Here is a 22,213-nt window from a genome sequence, read left to right on the forward strand (position 1 = left end):
CTTGTCCCTCTAATGTTTGCCATTGGATCCCACCCTCTGGTTACATTACTCGAAAGTAGCGCAACCAAAAGACAAATTCAAGGAATAACTCTACCTAAGCATAAGACCAACTACTGGCTAAGCTCTTTGCAGATGACTCATTGCTCTTTCTCAAAGCATGTCCGCAGGTCATCAAAAAGGCCCTTGAGATTGTGCAAGCATATTCTCTAGCATCGGGGTCAAAGTACAACATTGAAAACTCAAGGTTGATCTCTCTATCTAAGAACGACTCATTCCACCCTTCAATGTGGACATGGGAGATTGTAACTAAAGGGAACATTTTAAGGCACTTGGGAGCCCCATTGGGGGTTGAGGTAACTCACAAGCAAAGATTCATGTGGACGATGGAGAAGGTGAAGAGTAAGATATGAAGGTGGGAGTATGTGCTCCTCCCCGTTTCAGGTAGAATTAGGGTGATAAATTCCTTCTTGCTCCCTTATTTAGCCTTCAATGGGCCGTTGCTTAAGCTAGCCAAATGCAATTCGAAAGAATTCTTGAAACTAATTAAGAGATTCCTATGGAAGAACAACAATAAAGGCTCACGGCCCTGGGAGACCGTTGCTAGACCAGTGGAGAAAGGGGGTCTTGGGATTCTTAATCCTAGCATTCGTGTAGAAGCCCTGTGTGCCAAGCTGGTGGTTGCACTCAAAAAACAGGACCATGCATGGGCTATTATGGCTAAGGACATGGTGGATAACTCTAAGTTACGCTTTGAAGGTGGTATGTGGAAAGGGCTTGAAGTGCACGAGAAGTTGCTTGCCCCTCGGTGGGCCGTTCTTAAACTTGGGGGTATGACATGAGAAATTGTTCAGAAATACAACAAGACCACGGAGACCTTGGAATGGGGAGAGTTGTTTAGGTACTTCCATAATTCTATAACTCATTGGTCCTGTTGGCTCTCGAAGGCCGGAAGCATCCTGCTGACCCCTTTCTGGAGAGAGGTTGCTAGGAAAATTAACAACAAAGGTATTTTACGTCTTGGACAACTTTGGGATTAGCAGGTGCAATTGGAAAGGAACAGATCAGCTAGCTCTCCATTTTAATCTGAATGGAACAGAAAGGTTACTAATCAATAGAGCTCTAGAACAGATTAACAAGGTGTGTCTACCGGACTGTGAATCCGAGTTTGAGTGGAAAGCTTGGCAATGGCCTACGAACAAACACTTCCTTAAACCTCAAACTAATAAAGTATACTATACACTTATGTATTCGAAGGATTGGTTCTCACAGTTTAATAAGCAATGGGACAAGGACTGGTCGGAGGCAAGATGGAAGACAATTGTAAACAATATGTGGCACCCATCATGGCCACTTAAAATGAAGGTTTTTGTGTGGAAGGTGCTTTGGGGAGCCATGCCAACTGGAATCAAGGTACTCGCTAGGGGAATTGGTCTTGACAAATGCTCACAATGTAGATCAGCTAGGGAAGACCTCGCTCACCTATTCAAACAGTGCCCAGGGATTTGTGGCCCAGCAGGTAAAATCTGCAAATGGGTTCAGGAAACCTGGAAAATAAGATTTTACAAGAATGACCTTTGCTTGGGAGGAAAGGTATTCAAGAGTCAAGCGCTACTCATAGTCATGCAAATAGTGAGATGCTGCTATTTTCAAAACGTTTGGAAGCCATGGAACGTTCGAACATTTTAGCTAATGTAATGATGACTCAGGGAAGTTTTCATGGCTCGGTTTGAGCATAGCAAGACTTGTAATTTTTTTGTATTATCTATATAATCTACTCACAATTGTGAGTTTTGAAAACAAAAACCTTGAAGGAAAAATAAAGGAGAAGAAAAACACAATTGCGCCATTGTGAGGCCGGTCACCTATTTATACGGACACAAAAAGTTTTTTGACTTTCCACCTTCATAGATCTTTTAATTTCCTAAACTAGCCCTTCACTTAGGGCACTTAAGATGTTTTGAGAGGTTATTTATTTATTTATTTGAGATTGGGGAGACCTAGTCATATCCTTGCTAAAGCTGTACATTCTATCATCTTGACCAGTCTTGGGATGAGCCATCTAATCCTAAGAACCATCTTCATCTTGTGTATTATTTCTATCCATATTATATCGTGAGGTTGAGCGATATGTGTGAGGACTACGAGCTCATCTCAGAGCTCCATAGCAAAGGCTTTTAGCCTATTGCAACTTGGCATTTATCCGTTGTGCTCGCTATCCCATTTCTCGGACCCAGTCTTCCAAATGCTTGAGGGAACCTTGATTTGAAGCTCTTTAATGCCCAAAATAAATGTGGTAACGATGTCTCAAAGTAGTTCAGAAGATGCTTGCTATGGAAACCATATCGACCATATATTGTAAGGGGAGATAGTGAATCAGCAATGCGAATGGCTTCTGTCACTTAGTGAATAGTACAATTGTGGAAATGATTGTGGTGGATGCAAATTGTTGTCCATCCTCCTATAGCGCAATTTTGATGTTGCTTTATCATACAAAACTTGTTTAAATTTGAGTTGTATTTTTTGCACATGGGAGGGTACCTTTAACACATGTTAATCTGCATTTCAAAAGTAGTATTCTATTGGAATCTGGATGAGGTTGTACTTACAATTTCCACGCGAATGCAAGGTCATTCTTGCTCTAGAGACAGCTAGAAGATCAAACAAAATTAACAAATAAGTGTACTCAACCTAATGGAACATGTAAAGAGAGAAAAATGAGCTATTGTGGGTTTTGTAAACACCCACGGAGTATGTCATGCTGCTAAATCACTTGCATGTAAATTGAAAGGTTCGCATGGCCTCTATACCATGATCCTTAATGCAGGTGGGCATTTGATTCTAATTTATTGCTGAGGTTGAGCTTCGTAGGCGCAGTTTGTGGCGTAGTTACAAGAATGATAATGGTGGTGATAGTGGTGGTGATGGTGGTGATGATGATGGTGGTGGTCACGGTTGGCATTATGGGCACAAGAACTCTTATGGGCACAAGAACTCTCATGGTGGTCACGGTTGGCATTATGGGCACAAGAACTCTTTTCAGAATGTGCTCTTCTAGCTGCTTTCTTGATGGTATGTAGCAAGCGTTGAAGGTACCGTAGTGGCCGGCCATCACGATTGTGGGAAATGGGTGGGTACTCATGACGTTGAATTACATGGTTATAATGGTGGAAATTGTGTTGAGAAGTGATCAGAAGGGCGGAAGAAGTGATGCTGGGAGAGGAAGACAAGGTGCAGGTGAGGCGATCATAAGAGCCGATATTAGATGTAGAGTCCGGGATGGAGGCCGGCGGGTAGTGACAGCTGCTCATGCAAGATCTATTTATTGAAGAAGCTGAGTTTGCCTTCGCAGCAGCCTCGGCCTTAAAGCGCGACTCGCGCAGCGCCCCCCACGATGATGATGATGATGGCTGCTCCTCATGAATATCAATGCTATGCTGCGCCCAATTAGCTGCGCCGCCTTTGCAGCTCCCAGTACCCCGCATATACCATAGCCACGCCACCGCCTTTGCCGTAGCTACCTCTTTCTCTGCAATTAGCTGCTCCTTGCCTCCACCGCTTCTGGAATCCTTCCAGCTGCCTCTCATGGCAGGCGCCCCAGCACTCTGAGAGAGAGAGAGAGAGAGAGAGATAGATAGAGAAGAAGAAGATCTGAATTATGAGCTACACGGAAACGTTAAAGCTCTCCGTTGTATGGACATGGGCGAGGGCGATCAGCGCCGCGAGAGAGCGAGAGAGAGAGAGAGAGGATGGCAGCAGCACGAGGAGTTTGTGCACAAGTGGAGAGGAGAAGGGACAATGAGAGCATGCGCACGCGGATCTGAGGGCTCCCGCTACAATAAAACAGCTTTTCTGCAGGAGAAGCTAGAACGAACCTGTGGGCGACAATATCAATCTACCATCAGCAATCTATTATCTCGTTTCCATTTTCGAGATCGAAAGATTGTAGGACAGCTCATCTCACATGCCCTTGCCCTTTGCCCTTTGATTCCATTGTCCAAAATAGAGTACACATGATGCCTAACCTAAACTACTTCACTTGCTTACTCATATGTAGCTATTTCAACTTAATATAAACATATTTTTGTTTTGCTTTGCATGTTCTTCGACAAGGACACGTACCTCAAACTATTGCCTTCCAATGTACCACACTACATCAACAACAGACATCAGAGTTTTTTAATTCAAATGCAAAGGACGAGGTATGTGCCACTGATCTTGGGCACATTTCCTCTTGAAGCGAATCTACGTAGATGCTTGTGAATGAAAGGAAAGGCTAATGCTTTGTTTTAAGCTGGCTCCTTTTTCTTTGGTCGAGAGTGAGGAGGTTCTCAAAGCGAGGAGGTTCTAGGGTTTTTGCTTCTTCAGCCCCGTGCGTGTCTCATAGGTGGGGGCCCTGTTGGAGGTCGTTCCAAGGGAGGACGGTGGTGCCATAGGCATCGTCTCAGATGGTGTCGACAGTTGCTGCATGGTGATTGCCCTCGCATTAGGAATCTGCTCTTAGCTGGGAGGATCTGGCTGGTGACGCTGCTACCAGCTCTCCCTCTCATACCTCCTTCATTTTGGAAGCACGGCCTGGCGGCGGCTTGTCCTTGTGCCTACAGGGGCGTAAGCTCGCCATGTTCATCGAGGATGGTTCGGGGTTGGTTTGAATGTTTGTCTCAAAGCTAGTGCATTCAGCCAGTTCATGGGGTGGTTGCATTTTAGCTTTTGCATTTGTACTGGATGGTTTGTGCAGGTTCTCGATGATGGATTATGCGGTTTGCTATTGTGGTTGACACGTTCTGAGATGCTCTTCTCTATCAAGGCTTGTTTAGTTCTGTCGGTGGCACATCTTGGCTGCTTGTCTGCGGATCTGGGGCGGTGGGTCTTGGGCTCTCTCGAACTCTGTGTCATATTTTGTTTTGGAGTGGCAGTATTGTTTGCATTGGTGGCACCTCGAGCGGCTTGCCGGTGATGGGGACCTCGGGACTCGCCAGTTCAACATTACGGATTATGTGTTAGTGGTTTTTCCATTCTAGCTTGGAGGACATGGTGTGCTGGGGTGGCAAGCCACACACCATGGTGGCAACCCCTTTGTCGGTCGGTGTCATTGTATGGGCGGCATTATGATGTTTATGGCTCGTGCTTGATGTATGGTAGGTTGTGGCTCCTTGTAAAAGCCAGAACATTGGACTTATGTATTTTCTTGACCATGGCTCGAGTGGAGCATGATGCTATTGTAGTTTTTCTTTTTCCAACATTAGGAAAATTTTGAACTCATTTTTGGGCCTTTTAAGAGTGCCACATCATCAAAGTTGTACAAAAGAAAGCAACCCGGTAGACCCCTCTAAATATTGCTCAGAACCCCATGATATGACCTATCATTGGAAAGTTCCTGAAAAATGGATTCTAAAGAGCCAAGGTCCAAAAAGTTTGAATGACTTCTATGAAAGTTATGCCATTTTTTTTCAATCAGCCAGGTTTTGTTACCGTTACGATAATCTAAAATCACCTTTTTCTAGATCTACATGAAGGCAATGTCCGATACATGCATGCTATATATCAATAGATAGCATTTGAAGAGTAGATTCGAAATATCCAACCTCCGACAAGTTTGGATCTTATGTGCAAAAAAATTACCAATCCACACTTTTTGAAAGCTAGGCCACATCAACAATTCTTACAAGGCCCATTTTTTAGTCCAAACTTTTCCTAATGTTTAACCTCTCACATTAAATAAAGTTTGCAAAAAAAAAAAAGATGGCTCTTTTTTCAAGACTGTGTGTGTGTGTGTGTGAGAGAGAGAGAGAGAGAGAGAGAGAGAGAGAGAGATGTGGAGAGATTTTTGTTGTCAACCAACAAATGCACAATGCATAGCCGGAGGACCGTATTGCAAGGCATGTATAGTGGCCGCATGCACAGAAGGCGACAAGGCATATATAGGATGAGGCAAAGATCAAGAGGGCGGGGGGACATGGGGACCATTGTCTTCCTCTCTCTCGCTGCATGTCACTACGATCGGCTCTCTCTGTCTCTACTGTCCGTAGCCCTCCATCTCACCTTGTTCCTCTCCCCGAGGTGGTCACTATATGTAAAATTTATATATCATGTGTGTTCAAGAACACTATAAATTTCTCATTGATAAAAGGGACCCTTTTCCTATCCAATCCTGTAATTTTTTTTCCAAGATCATTTTTTTGACACCCTTTTGTATGTAAAAATTTGAGAAAATATAGAATAAAATATTCCCTACAGCTGAACCCACATGATATGTCACTTTTTGTTGTAGTCCCCCCCCCCCCCCCCCCCCCCGAGTTCCTCTCTCTCTCTCTCTTCCCTTGCAACCATGCAGGGGATAGAATAAGCGTAGGTAGGGTGTCAAGCCAAGGGTAGGACTAGGAGGGCATGGCCCTGGAAAAGTGTCGAACACTTGAAGTATAGGGGTCTATATATTGCTAAGAGCCAAAGGGCGAGGGGACTATATAGCGCTCTCGGAGCGGGGAAGATCGAAAATCGTGTGCAGGCGGTCTTGGAGCGGGTAAGGTCAAAAGTCGACCACACCAAAACAGCGAGAACTCGGGCTTGTTGGGATCGTTGAACCACAAAGACCATTTTTTGTCTCTGGAGCTCAGCTTGTAGCACAATAGAGTTATCTCTCTTGTTTTCTCTTTCGACGCAGCCTGCTGTAGTGCCATCACCATCTTTGGGAGGCTTTTTGTTCACACATAAGTGCCCAAATTTTGGGGCTTTTACATATTTAAAGGGGCTCGTTTCCATGGTAATTTTTGAGGGTGTTGCCTCTTGTCGAAGATGTTGACTCCCAATGGCCCCTTTGATTCTTAAGGCATTGCAACGGTGCACTAAAAAATTATAGCAGCTTGTAGAATTGCCAAAAAAAAAATTCAACTTTTAGTATGCAAAGGGTCGGTAATCTCAAGGTCAAAAATTACAACTCGAACTTCATGTACTGAGGGAAGGCCACATGCACTGGCATGCATGGGCCATGCAAGGTGCACAAGGTGCGGTGCAAAGGTCATGGGAAAAGTGTACATGGTGCAACATGAGGAGCTTTTCAAAGGCTTTGGCATGGCCGACCTTGCAAGGAAAGCTAGTAAACCTCGGGCAATCTGCAAGATGCTGGCATAGAAGGCATGAAAGGTGCAAGGTTGCAGAGATCATGAAGACTTGCATTTGGAAATTGTGCAAGGCCAGGACAAGGGTGCATTAAGAGGTCCACACGACCAAGGGTACGATTCATGACAGCAATACAAATGAAGTCCAAGGGAAGTGTTGACGGGTTGGGCAGATTTGGCATACAAGGGAGACAACCATGCACACCGAGAGTGTCAAGCCAAAGAAGTGCTATTCCAATGGAAAGGCAAGTCGGCATAAGGGCTTCATAAGTTACACAATTGATAATTTTTATTATCTGGAATGCAATAAACATGTGTGTGCTTTGCGCACTCAAAGCACAAGCACGACCGGTGACATTTACCATAAGCACCAAATCCTTGCTAAATACATTGTTAGCAAATTGGTTGAAAACCAGAGTCAAGCATGGCTTGAGTATGAAACAGGGTCAAAAGCAGGGCTTCTCTCTAGTGTACCTCAACAGGGCACGCTCAACAACAGTTGCTAAATTTTTCTATCACGGTAAGGCTAACCGAATTTTTTAAAGAATCTCACAGCAATTGGCGTGGCCTATTGCTTGACTTGTGGTAGGTGCATAGCATCATAGACTATTTACCACCACCGTCGAAGCGGGCGGAGAACACTTGCTTCGAGGCACCATTGGATAATCTAAGGTACGCTTTGTGAGACTATTCGACATGGTCGATTACCTATAATTGTTTGGCAAGGTTGAATTAAAATTACCATGATAGCTGTATCACCACATAAGCATATGTTGGCTATTCATGGCACAAGAGCATGTATGTGAAGGAAGGATTTTCGGTTAGGGCATTTTACATAGCTATTTCCAAAGTTCTGAATATGCTATCAACATACGAACTTGGTCTGCATATTCTTTTTAGTCAGCACTCATGGGTAAAGTCTCCCATCCATTTGATCATCTCTGGCTTGATACCTTGAAGATCTCCCATCAAGCCTACCGCATACATCCTTAATAGTAAAAAAAGAGGGCATACATGGGAGTCAAACATAAAATGCACTTTTTCAGCATTTGGCTAGGCTCATATAATTGCCTACAATGTGTGCACATATCCACAAGACTCAAGTTACCAAAATTCTCAACCCACTTGCCCTTCAAGTTTCTCCAAAATATTCCACATGCACGTGCCTTTTCTTTGAGTTGTTGCTTTACTTCCCATCTTCTTCTCTTCTTTTGAATCAAAGCCTTGTATGTATGCAAATGACTTTGATAGCTATCTTGGTCCATAGTTCGTTAACAAGAAGCAATTAAATGGAAAGATTACATTTCTAGTTTGGAGTTTGTTATGTCATGTTTTCAACCTTGATCATCGTTAGGGTGGGGTTGCCTACTGGAAAAAATGACAGCAAGTCAAGGACTTTGTATATGATGATGAGTTATGTTAGCAGTTCAGTTTCATGGAAAGTTGAGAAGAGGTATTTTTGAATGTTCTAGTATCTCTAGAAAGTATGACTCCTTGTCATTCATCTAGACACCTCTTAGTTGTGGTGGTAACTCATTCACAATACTCAAGTGAGTTATAGATAGATTCTACACACTATGCCGGCTTTAAGACAGTTACATCAACAGTTGCATAGGGACAACAATGTGGAAAATCAAGATGTTTCTCTCGGTTTCATTGAACCTCCTATTGAACTGTGTACTGGCCACATGAACAAATGGACATCAAAGAAGCACCATTGTGGATAACATTAGTGTTCTTGAGAATATCTTACCACATTTGTTTTTGAGGAAGAAACGGTTCTCCAAGGGGGGACTAATGTCTTGCCAAGGGTAGGACTAGGAGGGCAAGGCCCTAGCAAAATGACAAACACACTTGTAGTATAGGGGTCTATATATAGCTAATAGCCAAAGGGTCAGAGGCCTATATATAAATTAAGGGTGGGTGGCTATTTGCAGGTCTTCCTCCCCTCTATCTTACATAGGGTGGTGTCTCTGGCGAGCAAGCACAACACAATAGAGTCGAGTGTAAGTAGGGTGGTTTCTCTATCCGTGCATCACATTGCAAGTGATAGAGACAAGCTACGCACTCAAAACCCCCGAGGATGCAATGCAGGGGCCCATGCCACTTTTCCTTTGGAAAAGAGTTTCAAATAATGAATCTTAAAAGATTCTCTCTACTAAACTTGGGATAGACCGACTAGGTGGTAGTAGTAGTAATTTTTGTTTTGGAGTCTATATTGCATAAACAACAAAACTTTTGCATTGAGAAGAACTTGCAAGAGTTTTGCAAGAACACTCTTCGTGTTGTGGTAGTAGGTCCTACCAATTTTGAATTTGGGGCTTACTAAATGGTATCTGGTGAGATACCCTAAAAAGAGAAAGGAAAGGGTAGGCTCGCCAACCAGGTGGCAGACGATGAATGCGGGGGGAGCAAGACATTTTTTTTTTTTGAGTTTGGGCTTCATTAAAGGGAATCAAACACGATTCTTTGTTTCTTAAGAGAAAAAGTGAATGCAAGAATAAAAGAGCACAAGGGCACGTGGTGGAGAGAGAAAGGAAGAGAGAGAGAAAGAGGGCCTAGGATTAGATTTTTTCGTGCATTGTGTCAGTTTGATGGCAATTGCTTGTCTGTAGGGGAGGCTCTGGATGCAAGAACAAAATTTCTCTCTCTCTCTCTCTCTCTCTCTCTCTCTCTCTCTCTCTCTCTCTCCCCTTTGTCTGCACACATAGAATCTATCTCTTGTTTGCATCTATGAGAGCATAGGTTATTGGAATTGATCACGATAAGGAGTGCACAGGGGTAGGACAATGTGTGTGCAATAGAAGATGGGTAGGAGGATGATATCCTCAATGATGAGTAACAAGGGCCTGGATGAGAGTCAAGCTGAGATTGCACTACCACAAGCATTGAAGGGGCTTGCACATTGTTAACCCTCACGGCTCACGGACGCCCTATCACCTACGGGACGGACTTTGTAACCTACGACGGACATTGTATTATTTATTTGGTAGAGTCAGGTACCGGGCTTGTCGGTCCAATACGAAAAGGGTAAGAGTGATCGCCGATGAGAGGCGCACTCTAACTGGAACATTCAAGGGTTTAGTTGGCTAAGCATGGGCGCCCAAGTGTGAATGGGGTGAGCTCATATAAAAGTCAACTAAACCTAAAATTCACTCATTCTCTCATTTGTGCAATAGAAGAGTGCTCTTGCTCCATCTCCATCTTCTTCTTCATCATCTCCTTGTGTGTGTGTGTGTGTGTATGCGTGAGAGAGAGAGAGTGTGTGCAATCGAGCATTGCGACGATGGCACGGTGGCGGTGAAGCAGTTGAGCGCGGCATAGCGGCGTCTCCTTCTTCGTCGTGGCAAGGAATCCTCCACAAAGCAAGCGTAGAGTGGTGAGTGACACACCATCGCCTTCTTTGAGCTTACTAGTTTAGGTTTGTTGTGTGCTTGGAGCCATTTGTGGCTCGCACACGGTGTATCGGCAAGTTCCTTGCATTGACACGTGCAACATACGCGCACATTTTTGGCGCCGCTGCCGGGGAATGCCGTGCATTAAGCTCGAGTAGCACTCTGTTCTTCTCCGTGGTGCAATTTCAATTATAGAAAAGGTAGGGAAGGAGTGTGAGTGTGTTGAGAAGAGGGATTTGGTGTTATACTGTGTGTTTTTTTTGTTAATGGAGTTTTCAAAGGTACTGTGTTTATTCTTTGTGTATTAAGGTTGTTAGTTTTCTTTGTTAATGGAGATTTCAAAGCTACTGTGTTTATTCTCTGTGTATTAAGGTAGTTAGTTTTCTGTGTGCAGTAAGTAGGAAGTAGATTAGTGAGAGCTAATAGAGTGTGTTAGTGTGTAAGAGTAGGTGTATTAGTTAGAAGTAGGTAGATAGAGTGTGTGTGTGCTCTTGCATAGGCCGTGGAGACCTTATCCTTAAATTAAATTTTTTAAAGAAATAATTAATAAAATAATTAATAAATAAATTTTAAAGGTAGGACCGGGATCGGAAATATCACCCAGACCCAAGCCCGAATTTTAGCTTCACAAGTAGCTAAAAATCGATTTTTTGAGGACCAACGTAACGTCAGATGCCCGAAAATTGTGTTGTAAAGCACACAGCGACCCTCTAAGTGATACGCTCATTTCGAGCTATCACACACTTTAATAAAAAAAATCAAACATTAAAAAACATTAAAAACGTAAAAACCACGAGTGAAAACGAACGCTTAAAAAAGGTAAGCGGTTAACCTTCGAGGTTATTCGCCAACGTTTGTAGGGTACCAAAGGTACATGCATCTGTGCTCTAGTCGTGTGCTAGAGACTGAGCAACTAGAGAGAATTTCGACTTACACGAGTTCTTAATATCCACCTACTTTAGGTTCTGGACCCTCGGCGGGGACCCAAGGTAGTACAAACCAAGACCCGAACATAGCGGCTAGTGACTCTTCCTCTAACTACGACGTCATGGAGGGTTTCCCAATGCCTAATCCCGATAGCTCGAGCCAAGACATGCATACCATGGGTCCTCGGTCCAGGCCGAGTGTACTTAGCCGCCTGAAGGAAACCTTTAGTAGAGACACTCGCTCCGAACATGGAGCTAATGATGTAAATGAGGGGGGTGGGGAAGTAAATTCTCCATTCGTGAAAAACGTAGACCCTATACCATTAGAGAATGTGCACATGAATACTTCATTCACTGCACCTCCTGACTCTTCAGAGTTATTTCCCTCCGAGGTCATATTACCCGATGGTAGAAGCTTTGCCGAAGTGCAAGAGGTTGAGCGATATATCCTTGCAGCGAGGGAAAAGGAATTCGAGAGCTTACGCAAGGCGGAGCAACAAAGAGAGTTAAAAGCGAAAGCTCCTATGTCAATATCCTTGCTAAGAGAGCAATCAAGTGCTCCTGATTTAGCAACCACTAAGGGCCAACCCCTAGAAAGCAACATTGCATCTAGCTCAAAGGACACCCCTAGCACCTCAATCCTAGATGGAGTGTTCTTAAATGAGAACTAGGAGTACAAATTACAAACAGAGACTCTGACCGACCTATACACAGGTCACACCTATCACGTGGGTTGGTTAGATGTCCTACAATCCACAATGGGTGCTACTAGTGTGGAGGATCAACAACAAAGAGTTTGTGAGGTCATCCATAGGGTTATTGAGTTAGAGAGACAGAACAAGGGGATCAACATGCCTTCAACGGGTCTCATGAGATTCTTGGATACGGGAAAGGCTAAACAACCGACCATATCGCAAATGGAGACTCCCTCGGTAAGTCCGATGGATCCTCCATATGTTGTTTCTCCAAGGGTCTCAGTGCAATCTGAGCCCACAAGTGATAGCTTCACCTTTCCAAGTCTAGCTCATCTTTCCCTTGATGACACCACGGCTACCATGCCTACCCCAATGATGGGCATGCCGAGAAATACGCCATGGACCTCATTTGTTAGTAAAGCACCACTACATGGTAGCTCAATGCCTGCAACAGTACCTACAAGTGTGTACCAATCGTATGTACCTATGGGTCATCACACTCATGTAGTCCCTACCCCTCCCTTTGTTTAAACTACCTATGCTCCAGAACCACAATACACAAGTTCTTAATTCCATGGGACTATACTGGCTAGCATTAGCATGTCACATCCGACGTCTGCTATGTCTAGGGCCACCCATATGAACTATGGACCACCACATGGCACAACATCGTACCCAACGTGGAACCCAAGGGCTTCCTATGCGCCAAGCTCAATGCCAATACCTACTCCACATGTAGTCTCTGGAGCGCCTTCACCCACGGTGCCTGCTCATTTAGGTGACTTGGCAACATTTGCTCAAGCTATCAGTCGATCTATTACTGAGAATATGCGTTACGCGCCTGATAGAGATCCTAGAAGTAAGGTGGTACAAGTAGCCAAGCTCACACAAAAATTTAGTGGAGATGGGGATGTGAGAAAGCATATCGAAGTGTTTGAACAAATATACGATTCTCTAGAAGAACACAATGACCTACATAAGAGCAATGCTTTAAGCCTAACCTTAAGTGGAAAGGTTGGGGATTGGTATAGAACCCTAAGTGTGGAAGAAAAAATGATTTACCCTACTCTTAGGAGACTGCTCTTAAAAGAATACATACGAGAGGGAGTACTTTGGGGTGTAGCCTCTCAGCTCCAAAAAGCCCAACGAGAGGAAGGAGAGTCGGTGAGAGACTTTATAAGTCGCTTGAAGCATTTGAATTCTCGTTGTAATCCAAATGAGCGCTTCAATAATAACCAATTGCCTGATAGACTCATTAGGGGGTTACGACATGAGGATATCTACAATGGCCTAGTCATTAGAGGTATCACCACTTGGAAAGTAGTCACCACCAATGCGATCCAATTGGAGAATAATTTAATGATTCAAGGAGAAAGAGTGTCTGTTGAGTCTAAATCTATTAGCTCACAAGCATCGGGGCATCAGCCAATGACCCTAAAGCCTATTGCTAAGGAGCCAAAGATACGTGAGATGACTTTAGTAGATCTCACCAAGGCTATTCAAGAGAGTCTTAGAGACAATTGTGCTCCGCAAAACAATCATATGTATCCAAGAAGGGAGCAACAATGGTGCTCAATATGCTATGGACCACATAGTACCAATGAATGCCCTACTTTTATAGTAAAATTCAATGGGAACTGCAATGCATGTGGAAGGTATGGTCATTAAGCTAAGGATTGCATAGTATTTAAGCGCGCGATGGCCAATAGACCATGGACAGACACACCTCGAGTGCCTGCATTGATGCTAGCCCCACCTCTTGAACAAACATCACAACATATGGTCCCTAGGGCCCAAAATTTTGTTCAAACAACACCCTTACCACCTCCAGTGCTTGTTTGGAAGGCTGTGAGGAAGATATAGATCCTAATATCGCTTATGGGATGGATGTGATTGAAGAAAGTCCACAATACTACATGGAGGACTATTGGAGACAAGTCAAACATGTATATCAAGTAGCTGCTCTTGCGGCAAGAGGCCAAAATATCAACTACCCTGCTAAGAGACCACCTCTTCAATGCTATGAGTGTGGAGGTCCACATCGTGTAGCCGAGTGTCCTATTAGGCTACAAAAGAATGCCACACTAATGCAAACCAATCAAGCGAGAACGTCTACAAAAGAACGCCACACTAATGCAAACCAATCAAGAGAGCACATCTACAATGCCGATACTCATGTGTAATCTATGTGGCATAGATCATTTGATTGCCCAATGTCCAAATAATCCAAATGCACCGAAGATCACGCCATTAAACTTGATTGAAGTTACCGAGGAGCCATCACCAAGTACACCCGTGGTACCAGTAAACATACTCACATGATGGATGCTCCAAAAACAAAATTATATTCTTGAGGAAAGAGACACGGCATCAGTTGCCCAATCTCAAAAAAAGAAAAAAACACGAAGAAAGAGATCGCAAAAAGCAACGAAGTCAGACCCTAGTTCAAAGACCAACATAGGGACTGGTGACGACCCCGTATATATGAACGATGCTGAAGAAGATTTTGATTCAGGTGAAACCATGGAGACCAAAACGACCACTAACATAGAAACTAACAAGGAAGATCTTCATGAGCCACAATGGCCAGGATCCAAAAAGAAGATAGGAACTTACCCAAACCCTACACAGGAGATTGAGCGAGTCAAGCATTTAAGGAGTTTGGTAGAAGATACCCAAAGGGATCTAGAACCAGCACCTAGGAAGATCTAGATTACAGACACCGTGTTCCCTACGCAACAACAACCTCACCAAGTCCATAGACCATTGGACATACCTAGTGTCATCTAAGAAGAAAGTGACTTAAAGTCATGGGAAAGTGAGCGTACTCACTTCTTGATGGAAAGAATGTTTACAGAGGGACTACCTGATCCTATCGAAGAAATGGAGATCCCATCTTTCCCACGTCAAGGGAGGCAAGGCCAAAAGGTGCCGTTAAACATTGCCAAATTGATGGATTTCATGTCTTCAGAAGTTAGAACCACCATCATGTCCAAACTATATAAAGACCCCGAGCTAGTCTCAGCTCTTCGAGCCTTCCTCAATGGAGAACTAAATTTTGGGCTACCACAATTTGCACAGATGGATGGAGCTGGGGAGATGCCAATAGAGGAGGAACACTTAGATCCACAACCCAACCTAAATGAGAACCTTGTTATAGAAATACCTGTTAACAAGTTGGGACAATACTTTGAGGGTGATGAATCCAATGCGACCATACCAATCACTACTAAGGGATTAATTGTGAAGGGAATCCTTGATGGTGGCACTGGGGTTAGAATTGTGACTAAAAATTGCTGGGAAACTATGGGAAGACCTCACCCTGCGACCACAACCATAGTAGTGAAGATGGCCAATGGGTCTATTGTTAAACCTTTTGGGATGCTAGAAGACCTCAAGATCAAGGTCTTTGGACATAAAATAAGAGTTACATTCATTGTTATGGATTTCTCCAAACACACTATGGCATCAGAGATGATCTTAGGACATCCTTTCATGAGGGAAGCAAAGATTGTGCATGAGTGGTCTAAAAACCATGTTTACTTGCAGTTCCAAGATTCTGTCATTCGAGTGGATCTTGTGACGGTTCGAGCACATCCTCTAGGAAACAGGTTTATAATTGATCATAGATCTGACACCACAGTTCACTCGGCCCCATTGCAGTATTGTTACACATGTAAAGCGGACACTGATGTTGGGGAAGATTATCCTTATATGGATGTACTACCTGGGATGACTGAGTTGGGCAATGTAGATTGGGTCCACCTAGCAGCAACCATAGACACTTGGGGAAACAGGGGGACGACCTGGGTCACACATGAGGGGGATGAAATGCCTGTACCCTTAAATATGCTACGAGCAATGCTTATAGCTTCTGACAAGACTCATCCTAATATAACGAAGAAAACATACAAGTGGGTCCCTAAAACTTCTTTAGCAACCATAGCCCATGCTAAAAGACAGGAGCTTGGTAAGAGATGTCCCATTCACCCCAAGAAATGTAAAGAAATGCTGCGTTGGATTCCTAAAAGACTATTGGAAGCCCAAGGCTACTATCAAGGAAATGATCAAATCTGGGTGCCAAAATGTAGATTGTGTTCTTACCTATCACCTGACCCATGTGAACTCAATCTCGTAGCTCCAAAACAAATCGACAATCGCGAAAAGAAAAAAATCATTGAATGCTATACACCCGCTCTAGAGCTAGTTTGGGTACCGAAGAAAGAACGATTTGTTCCACCTAGCTCAGGAAGGGGGGAGTCCCATGAAGCTTCTAGCTCCTCATGTAATGCATCCATAGCGGTAAAAGCTTCTCCACAGCCTCCACCTACAATAGTGGACCTCCATGAAGCTGCAAAGGAATCCACACCTCCTAGTGTTCAAGAATAACCAGCTGAACCACTTCAAGTTCGATCCTGGGAGAGTACCTTACCACCCTTGCAACTCGATGAGGCACCTAAGGTAATAGAAAACTACTGGCAAAAATCCTCACCTATTACCAACTGGAACAACTGGTTTCAAAGGGTGACGACATCATTTCAAACGGTATGATCTACCCAAGGAAGGGGTGAGTGTTTGCTGACAGTCATCATTCACTCTGGTCAACCGGTCGGTTGACCAGTGGCCGGTAGTCAATGGCCGATGGCCGGTGGTCGGAAGTCAATGGTCGGTGGCCGGTAGTCGAAAGTCAATGGCCGGTGGCCGAATTCAAAAGCGGACTTGTCTTCTCAAGGGCGGCCACACATGGCCGGATTGGAGGGTCCGATTTGGACTTATTCGCACAAGGGCGGCTACACATGGCTGTCTCTCATAAGAGAGGGCAGCCCTTTTGGCCTATAAAAAGAGGCCATTTCTACACACATTTTATAGTGTGAAGTTGATGCAACAAGGTGAGTGTGAGGTGGTGAGAGTGAAGCAAGGCGGGAGCTTCATTAAGGGTATAATCCCTTTGTAAACTACTTCTTGTTTTGAAGTACTAAAGCCATTGAGTGGCTGCTTTCCCGTGGACGTAGCCCACATTGGGTGAACCATGTATATCGTGTGTACTCTCTCTCTCTCTCTACTCTATAATCTCGTGTATATAAATCTGTCTCTCTCCATTAAGTAATCTACTCAATTATCTATTTAGCTACGTCTTATTTCCTAACACACCTTTGATCCTCATCACTCGAGTGATGGAGAGTAGGTAGAATTAGTACGATAGGAGTGTTTTTGTTTTAGAGTTGAGTGATTAGCAAAGTTCCTTTTTCCCACTGATGTGCCTCCTAGAGGTATTCTTATGTTTCATAGTGTCTACAAAAACATGTTGCTGTGGTTAGGATTTGGACCTTCATGGAATCTTTCTCTCATCCACTTTTCAAATCAAGAGCGACCATCAACACAAACAGGTGTTTCTTGTCCATTAGCATTGCCCCTTATCTTTTTTGCATCTATGTTTGTCTGCTTTGATTGTGATTGGTAGCATAATATTTAGTGCCTTTATTTAGTACCAAACATTAAATTCAATGAATTTTTTGTCATAATCACTTGTCTAGATTTAAAAATCAAGCAGTCCGACTAAGCTAGTTTGACCAAGTTAGGTGTTAGAGATCTTCTCTTAATACCATGGGGAATGCCTTCCTAATAATCAATGGTTACTTAGGTTCTTAATTCGATTTAGGTAGCATTGTGTGAAATGTACTAGGGCTTTCTAGTGGGCTTGACCCTATTGACCTTTAGCTTAAGTATTATAAAGGGAGTTTACTAGTGTGATGAGCCTGGGGAGGTGTATCAGCGTTATATGACCCCCCAAAGTTACAAAATTAAAATGCTAAAAATGAACAAGAAAAAAATCAAAGTGCCACATTGTAAAATCTTAAGCTGGAAGAGAAATCTTAGCTTGATTGGATACTTCACTCACATGTAACGTCTATGGTACTAGAGCCCTAGAGGTTCCCAGTATGGGCGCTTTTCCTTGAAAAGCAAAAAACCCAAGGCATACAAAATAAGCACACACATCAAAATTGAATCACTGTGAAAAGACTTTGGGGGGTCAAAGAAAAGGTAATCAGTCAGGCGATGATTTCATGAGAAATTCCTTTTATCGTAGCTTAACTACAAGGTCTTCTAGGTATAACCTCTAGTCAGCCCTCGAACATGAAATACTTGGGTCTCGCGATTAAACAACTTAATTGACCAGAGAAAATTAAGAAGCTTACCCATGGTATTAATAGTCGATCTCTGGTGCCTTTCGATCGTTAAATTAGCGACCCCAAACTTGTTTATTTTTTTACCTTTACATCTGTTTATGCATTCGATTACATTGCAATTTAATGTTTATTGCTGACAAATTGTTTAAAATTCTGTTACCAATCAATTGTCTGCCTAAAACTGCATATGATTTTTAATCGCTTATGAGAATGCAATTACCGTGCCAATGTTGTTTAATTTTGCAGTGACTGAAGAAGGCTAAGGACATTCATCTCAAATGCTCTTCCACCTCGATGAACGAGCTTCAACTCAATAGCTTTCTGAGGACGGAATCTACATCAGGAAGGGGGGCATGTTAACCCTCACGGATCACGGACACCCTATCACCTACGAGACGGACGTTGTAACCTACGGCGGACATTATATTATTTATTTGGTAGAGTCAGGTACCAGGCTTGTCGGTCCAATACGAAAAGGGTAAGAGTGATCGTCGATGAGAGGCGCACTCTAACTGGAACATTCAAGGGTTTAGTTGGCTAAGCATGGGTGCCCAAGTGTGAATGGGGTGAGCTCATAGAAAAGTCAACTAAACCTAAAATCCACTCATTCTCTCATTTGTGCAATAGAAGAGTGCTCTTGCTCCATCTCCATCTTCTTCTTCTTCATCTCCTTGTGTGTGTTTGTATGCGTGAGAGAGAGAGAGAGAGAGAGAGAGAGAGAGAGAGAGAGAGAGAGAGAGAGAGTGCGATCGAGCATTGCGACGATGGCACGGCAGCGGTAAAGCGGTTGAGCACGCTGTAGCAGTGTCTCCTTCTTCTTTGCAACGAGGAATCCTCCACGAAGCAAGTGTAGAGCGGTGAGTGACACACCATCGCCTTCTTTGAGCGTACTAGTTTAGGCTTGTTGTGTGCTTGGAGCCATTTGTGGCGCGCACACGGTGTATCGGCAAGTTCCTTGCATTGACACGTGCGACATACGCGCACACACATAAGAGCTTTATTCATGAGGATTTGAGAAGATATCATTCGGTGACAAGTTTGCATAATAGCTGGGCAGAGGTGGAAGTGGGGTCTGCTTCTGCAGTAACAGGGGAGAAAGGGCAAGTTAGATCACGTTAATGAAAAAGTTTTGGAATGAACCGAGTAGTGGTTTGCGAATCAAAAATTTGAGGTTGGAGTCTCTCTCTCTCTCTCTCTCTCTCTCTCTCTCTCTCTCTCTCTCTCTCTCTCTCTCTCTCTCTCTCTCTCTCTCACGGTGATCTAGAGGGTGGAACGCCACTAGTGCAGGTCCAACAATGGTGGTAGGAAGGGATTTGGGATTCTGTGTCTCATTATGGAGAGGGAGGGAGGAGGGGGAAGGGTAGGTATGTGTGCATCATGCTAGAGGGCTTGTCAATGGTACCTCGTGAGGATGCCATCTGCAAGCGCTCCTTTGTGGAAAGAGACAGGGAGACTAGCGGATTGAGGAGCCAATTCCATGCTATAAATTTTCCTTAACCCCCTTACATGGTTTTGGGGGGGGGGGAAGGGGACCTCAAGGCAGTGAGGGAGATGGAGGGAGACACATAGCAGCAAAAGCCAGAGATAGGGAGAGATGCAGAGAAAAAGAGAGGCTTTTTCTTCTCATGGGCAGTGTTTGGGGAGGTGCAGAGCAAAGTCTACATTGGTGGCAAAGCAGGCAGGTGCCAAAGGGAACAACTAGGACAGGAGAATGGAGAATTCATCGCGATGATGACAATAACGCATTGATCTCCAGGGTAGGGTCTGCAAACTAGAGAGGGGTTCATGTGCATGATCTTGGCCACAACACCTTTTCCTTTTAAATTTGTAAGTTTTGGGCGGAATGTTGGTGGCTAATCAACTGTGTTTTGGAAAGTGGACCGATCAGTTTTCAAAGAAGGGTTTTTTCCCTTTTAATTATATCCCACAAAAAGGCTTGGTCACCCATCTTTTACTACGTTCAAGCAAGATAGTATTTTTATTGGAAAATCATATTAATGTATAACGTGAGTTCAATAGGAGGGGTTTTAAACTGTAAAAAAATTAAGCAATTTAATAGAGATACATTAAAATAAGGGGTTTTTATATTCAATTTTGGAAAAAAAATATAAAATATGGGGGTACTGAATGGTGAACCCCCCGAGTTGGGCAATAAGCTATAATTTGACCATAATTCTTCACTCAAGTGGAAATATTTTATGAAACATAAAAATAAAATGCTCCTTGTAAATGATGTCATTAATTTTTCATTCAAACAAATTGTCTCGATTCATAATGGTTTAGGAGATATAGCAAAAATAGTGTCCCTATTGCCTCCTACATGACTTGGAAGAAAAGAACACTTTTTATACATGTATGTGATCATAATGCTTCAAATGGTGTTATTAATTTGTTACTTAAAGGAATGGTCCTAATTCATAATTGTTTAGGAGATATAGTGTCCCTACTACCTAGTGTCCTGAAAGCAAAGAATGGCCTTTATGTAACTACATGATCATAAACACACTATATGCTTATTTTAATGTGCTAAAAGTGATGAAACAAGCAAGTAACATCCTTGTAAACATCTAGCAAGACCATACATATTGATGTACAAAAAAGCCAACCACGGAGAGTGTAGATTCTTGAAAACAAAAGTAGAGAGATAAAGACATAATGGCTATGAAGTTTAAAGCTTCTTACCATGATCAAAAAGTGATTATTAGTGATTGAAAGGCTTTTTTATTTTTTATAAGAGAGAACTAAAGAGATTTACATAAAGGATTTTTCCATGACATTCATATAGAGTGCATAAACCATGAAAAGAGATTCTTCTTCTTCTTCTTCCCATGAGAAAGAGAGAGATTCTTATGGAGATGGTGATGGAGAGCTTGCACCACTCCATACAATGTGTACATAGAGTTTCACTATATCCTATGAAACTAACAACACTAAAAATTGAGTAATAATGCTTCGTTTTTATCTCCCTCGTAGGTTGGAGTAATGTCCAAGGAAAAATTGGGCATTCTGCTAGGAACAGTTCTTTCTTTTTGGGATTTTGTGAGTGCACAAATGTAGTGCGTGTGCACACAGGGGGGGGGGGGGGGGGGGGGGGGGGAGAGAGAGAGAGAGAACACAAGATGTGGGTGGAGCAACTCACCACAATGTGTGTTAGAGAGCCCCTTATTCTTCTATCTAATAAAAAATAAGGTGTGTACAAGTGATGGGTGGTTAGACACATCTTGCACATCTGACCAGGGTAAGAGGCACATAAAATTTTCCCCAACAATCTCCCACTTAAAGGTGAATGTGCCAATCAGTGGTACTACTATAGGACCTAGTACTATGTACAAGAGGTCTAGGAAGGAGACTTGTCTCAACCTATGTCCACTGGCTCTCTCAAAATCCATGCATTCCACTATATAGGATCAACATATGACATAGGGTGCAAGCAATGTGCTTGTCATTACCTAGTGGTACATCTTATATGCTATGACATGTACGTTATGTTCTTGAGATAACACAGAGCTTGATCTCAATGAGATTCTTGAGGGAAAATGGATTCTAGGTAATGCTTAGATATTAGTTCTTCAAGATGCATTGTAGTTTGCTAATCATTGTGAGAAGAACCTGGACTGGCTTGTTCTACCCTATGCAAGTATCTGAGATATGTGTCTAGTCTCTCACTGACATGATTGGGTTGGTCTTGATTACATTACAGTCATGTCATGAGATACTAGACACATATCTTTTGTGGATGAGCTTTAGAATGTTGTGCACAACATGTCTGTAGATGCAGATTTAGAGTAGCCATGCTCTAGTGAGACATAATAAATTGATCCTCTTAGGATAGAGATGTCTCCTACCATACAGATGAGCAATATGGAGTTCTTTGACATGCTCATATTAGAGATTGAT

At 43.1% G+C, this 22,213-nt stretch overlaps 1 protein-coding gene across 1 annotated transcript; it reads left to right on the top strand.

Moving 5' to 3' along the window:
- Positions 1-2,568: 2,568 nt before the first annotated feature.
- Positions 2,569-4,981, top strand: LOC147460401 (uncharacterized). The gene is made up of 5 exons (XM_086511481.1): positions 2,569-3,942; positions 4,111-4,199; positions 4,385-4,421; positions 4,488-4,639; positions 4,736-4,981. Exons 1-5 carry the CDS (start codon positions 3,691-3,693, stop codon positions 4,773-4,775), a joined length of 570 nt encoding a protein of 189 aa, XP_086367607.1. The 5' UTR covers positions 2,569-3,690; the 3' UTR covers positions 4,776-4,981.
- Positions 4,982-22,213: the final 17,232 nt, after the last annotated feature.

Source organism: Adiantum capillus-veneris, chromosome 4, assembly GCF_014529385.1.
Source record: "Adiantum capillus-veneris isolate H3 chromosome 4, ASM1452938v2, whole genome shotgun sequence".
In the NCBI taxonomy this organism is placed as follows: Eukaryota; Viridiplantae; Streptophyta; class Polypodiopsida; order Polypodiales; family Pteridaceae; genus Adiantum; species Adiantum capillus-veneris.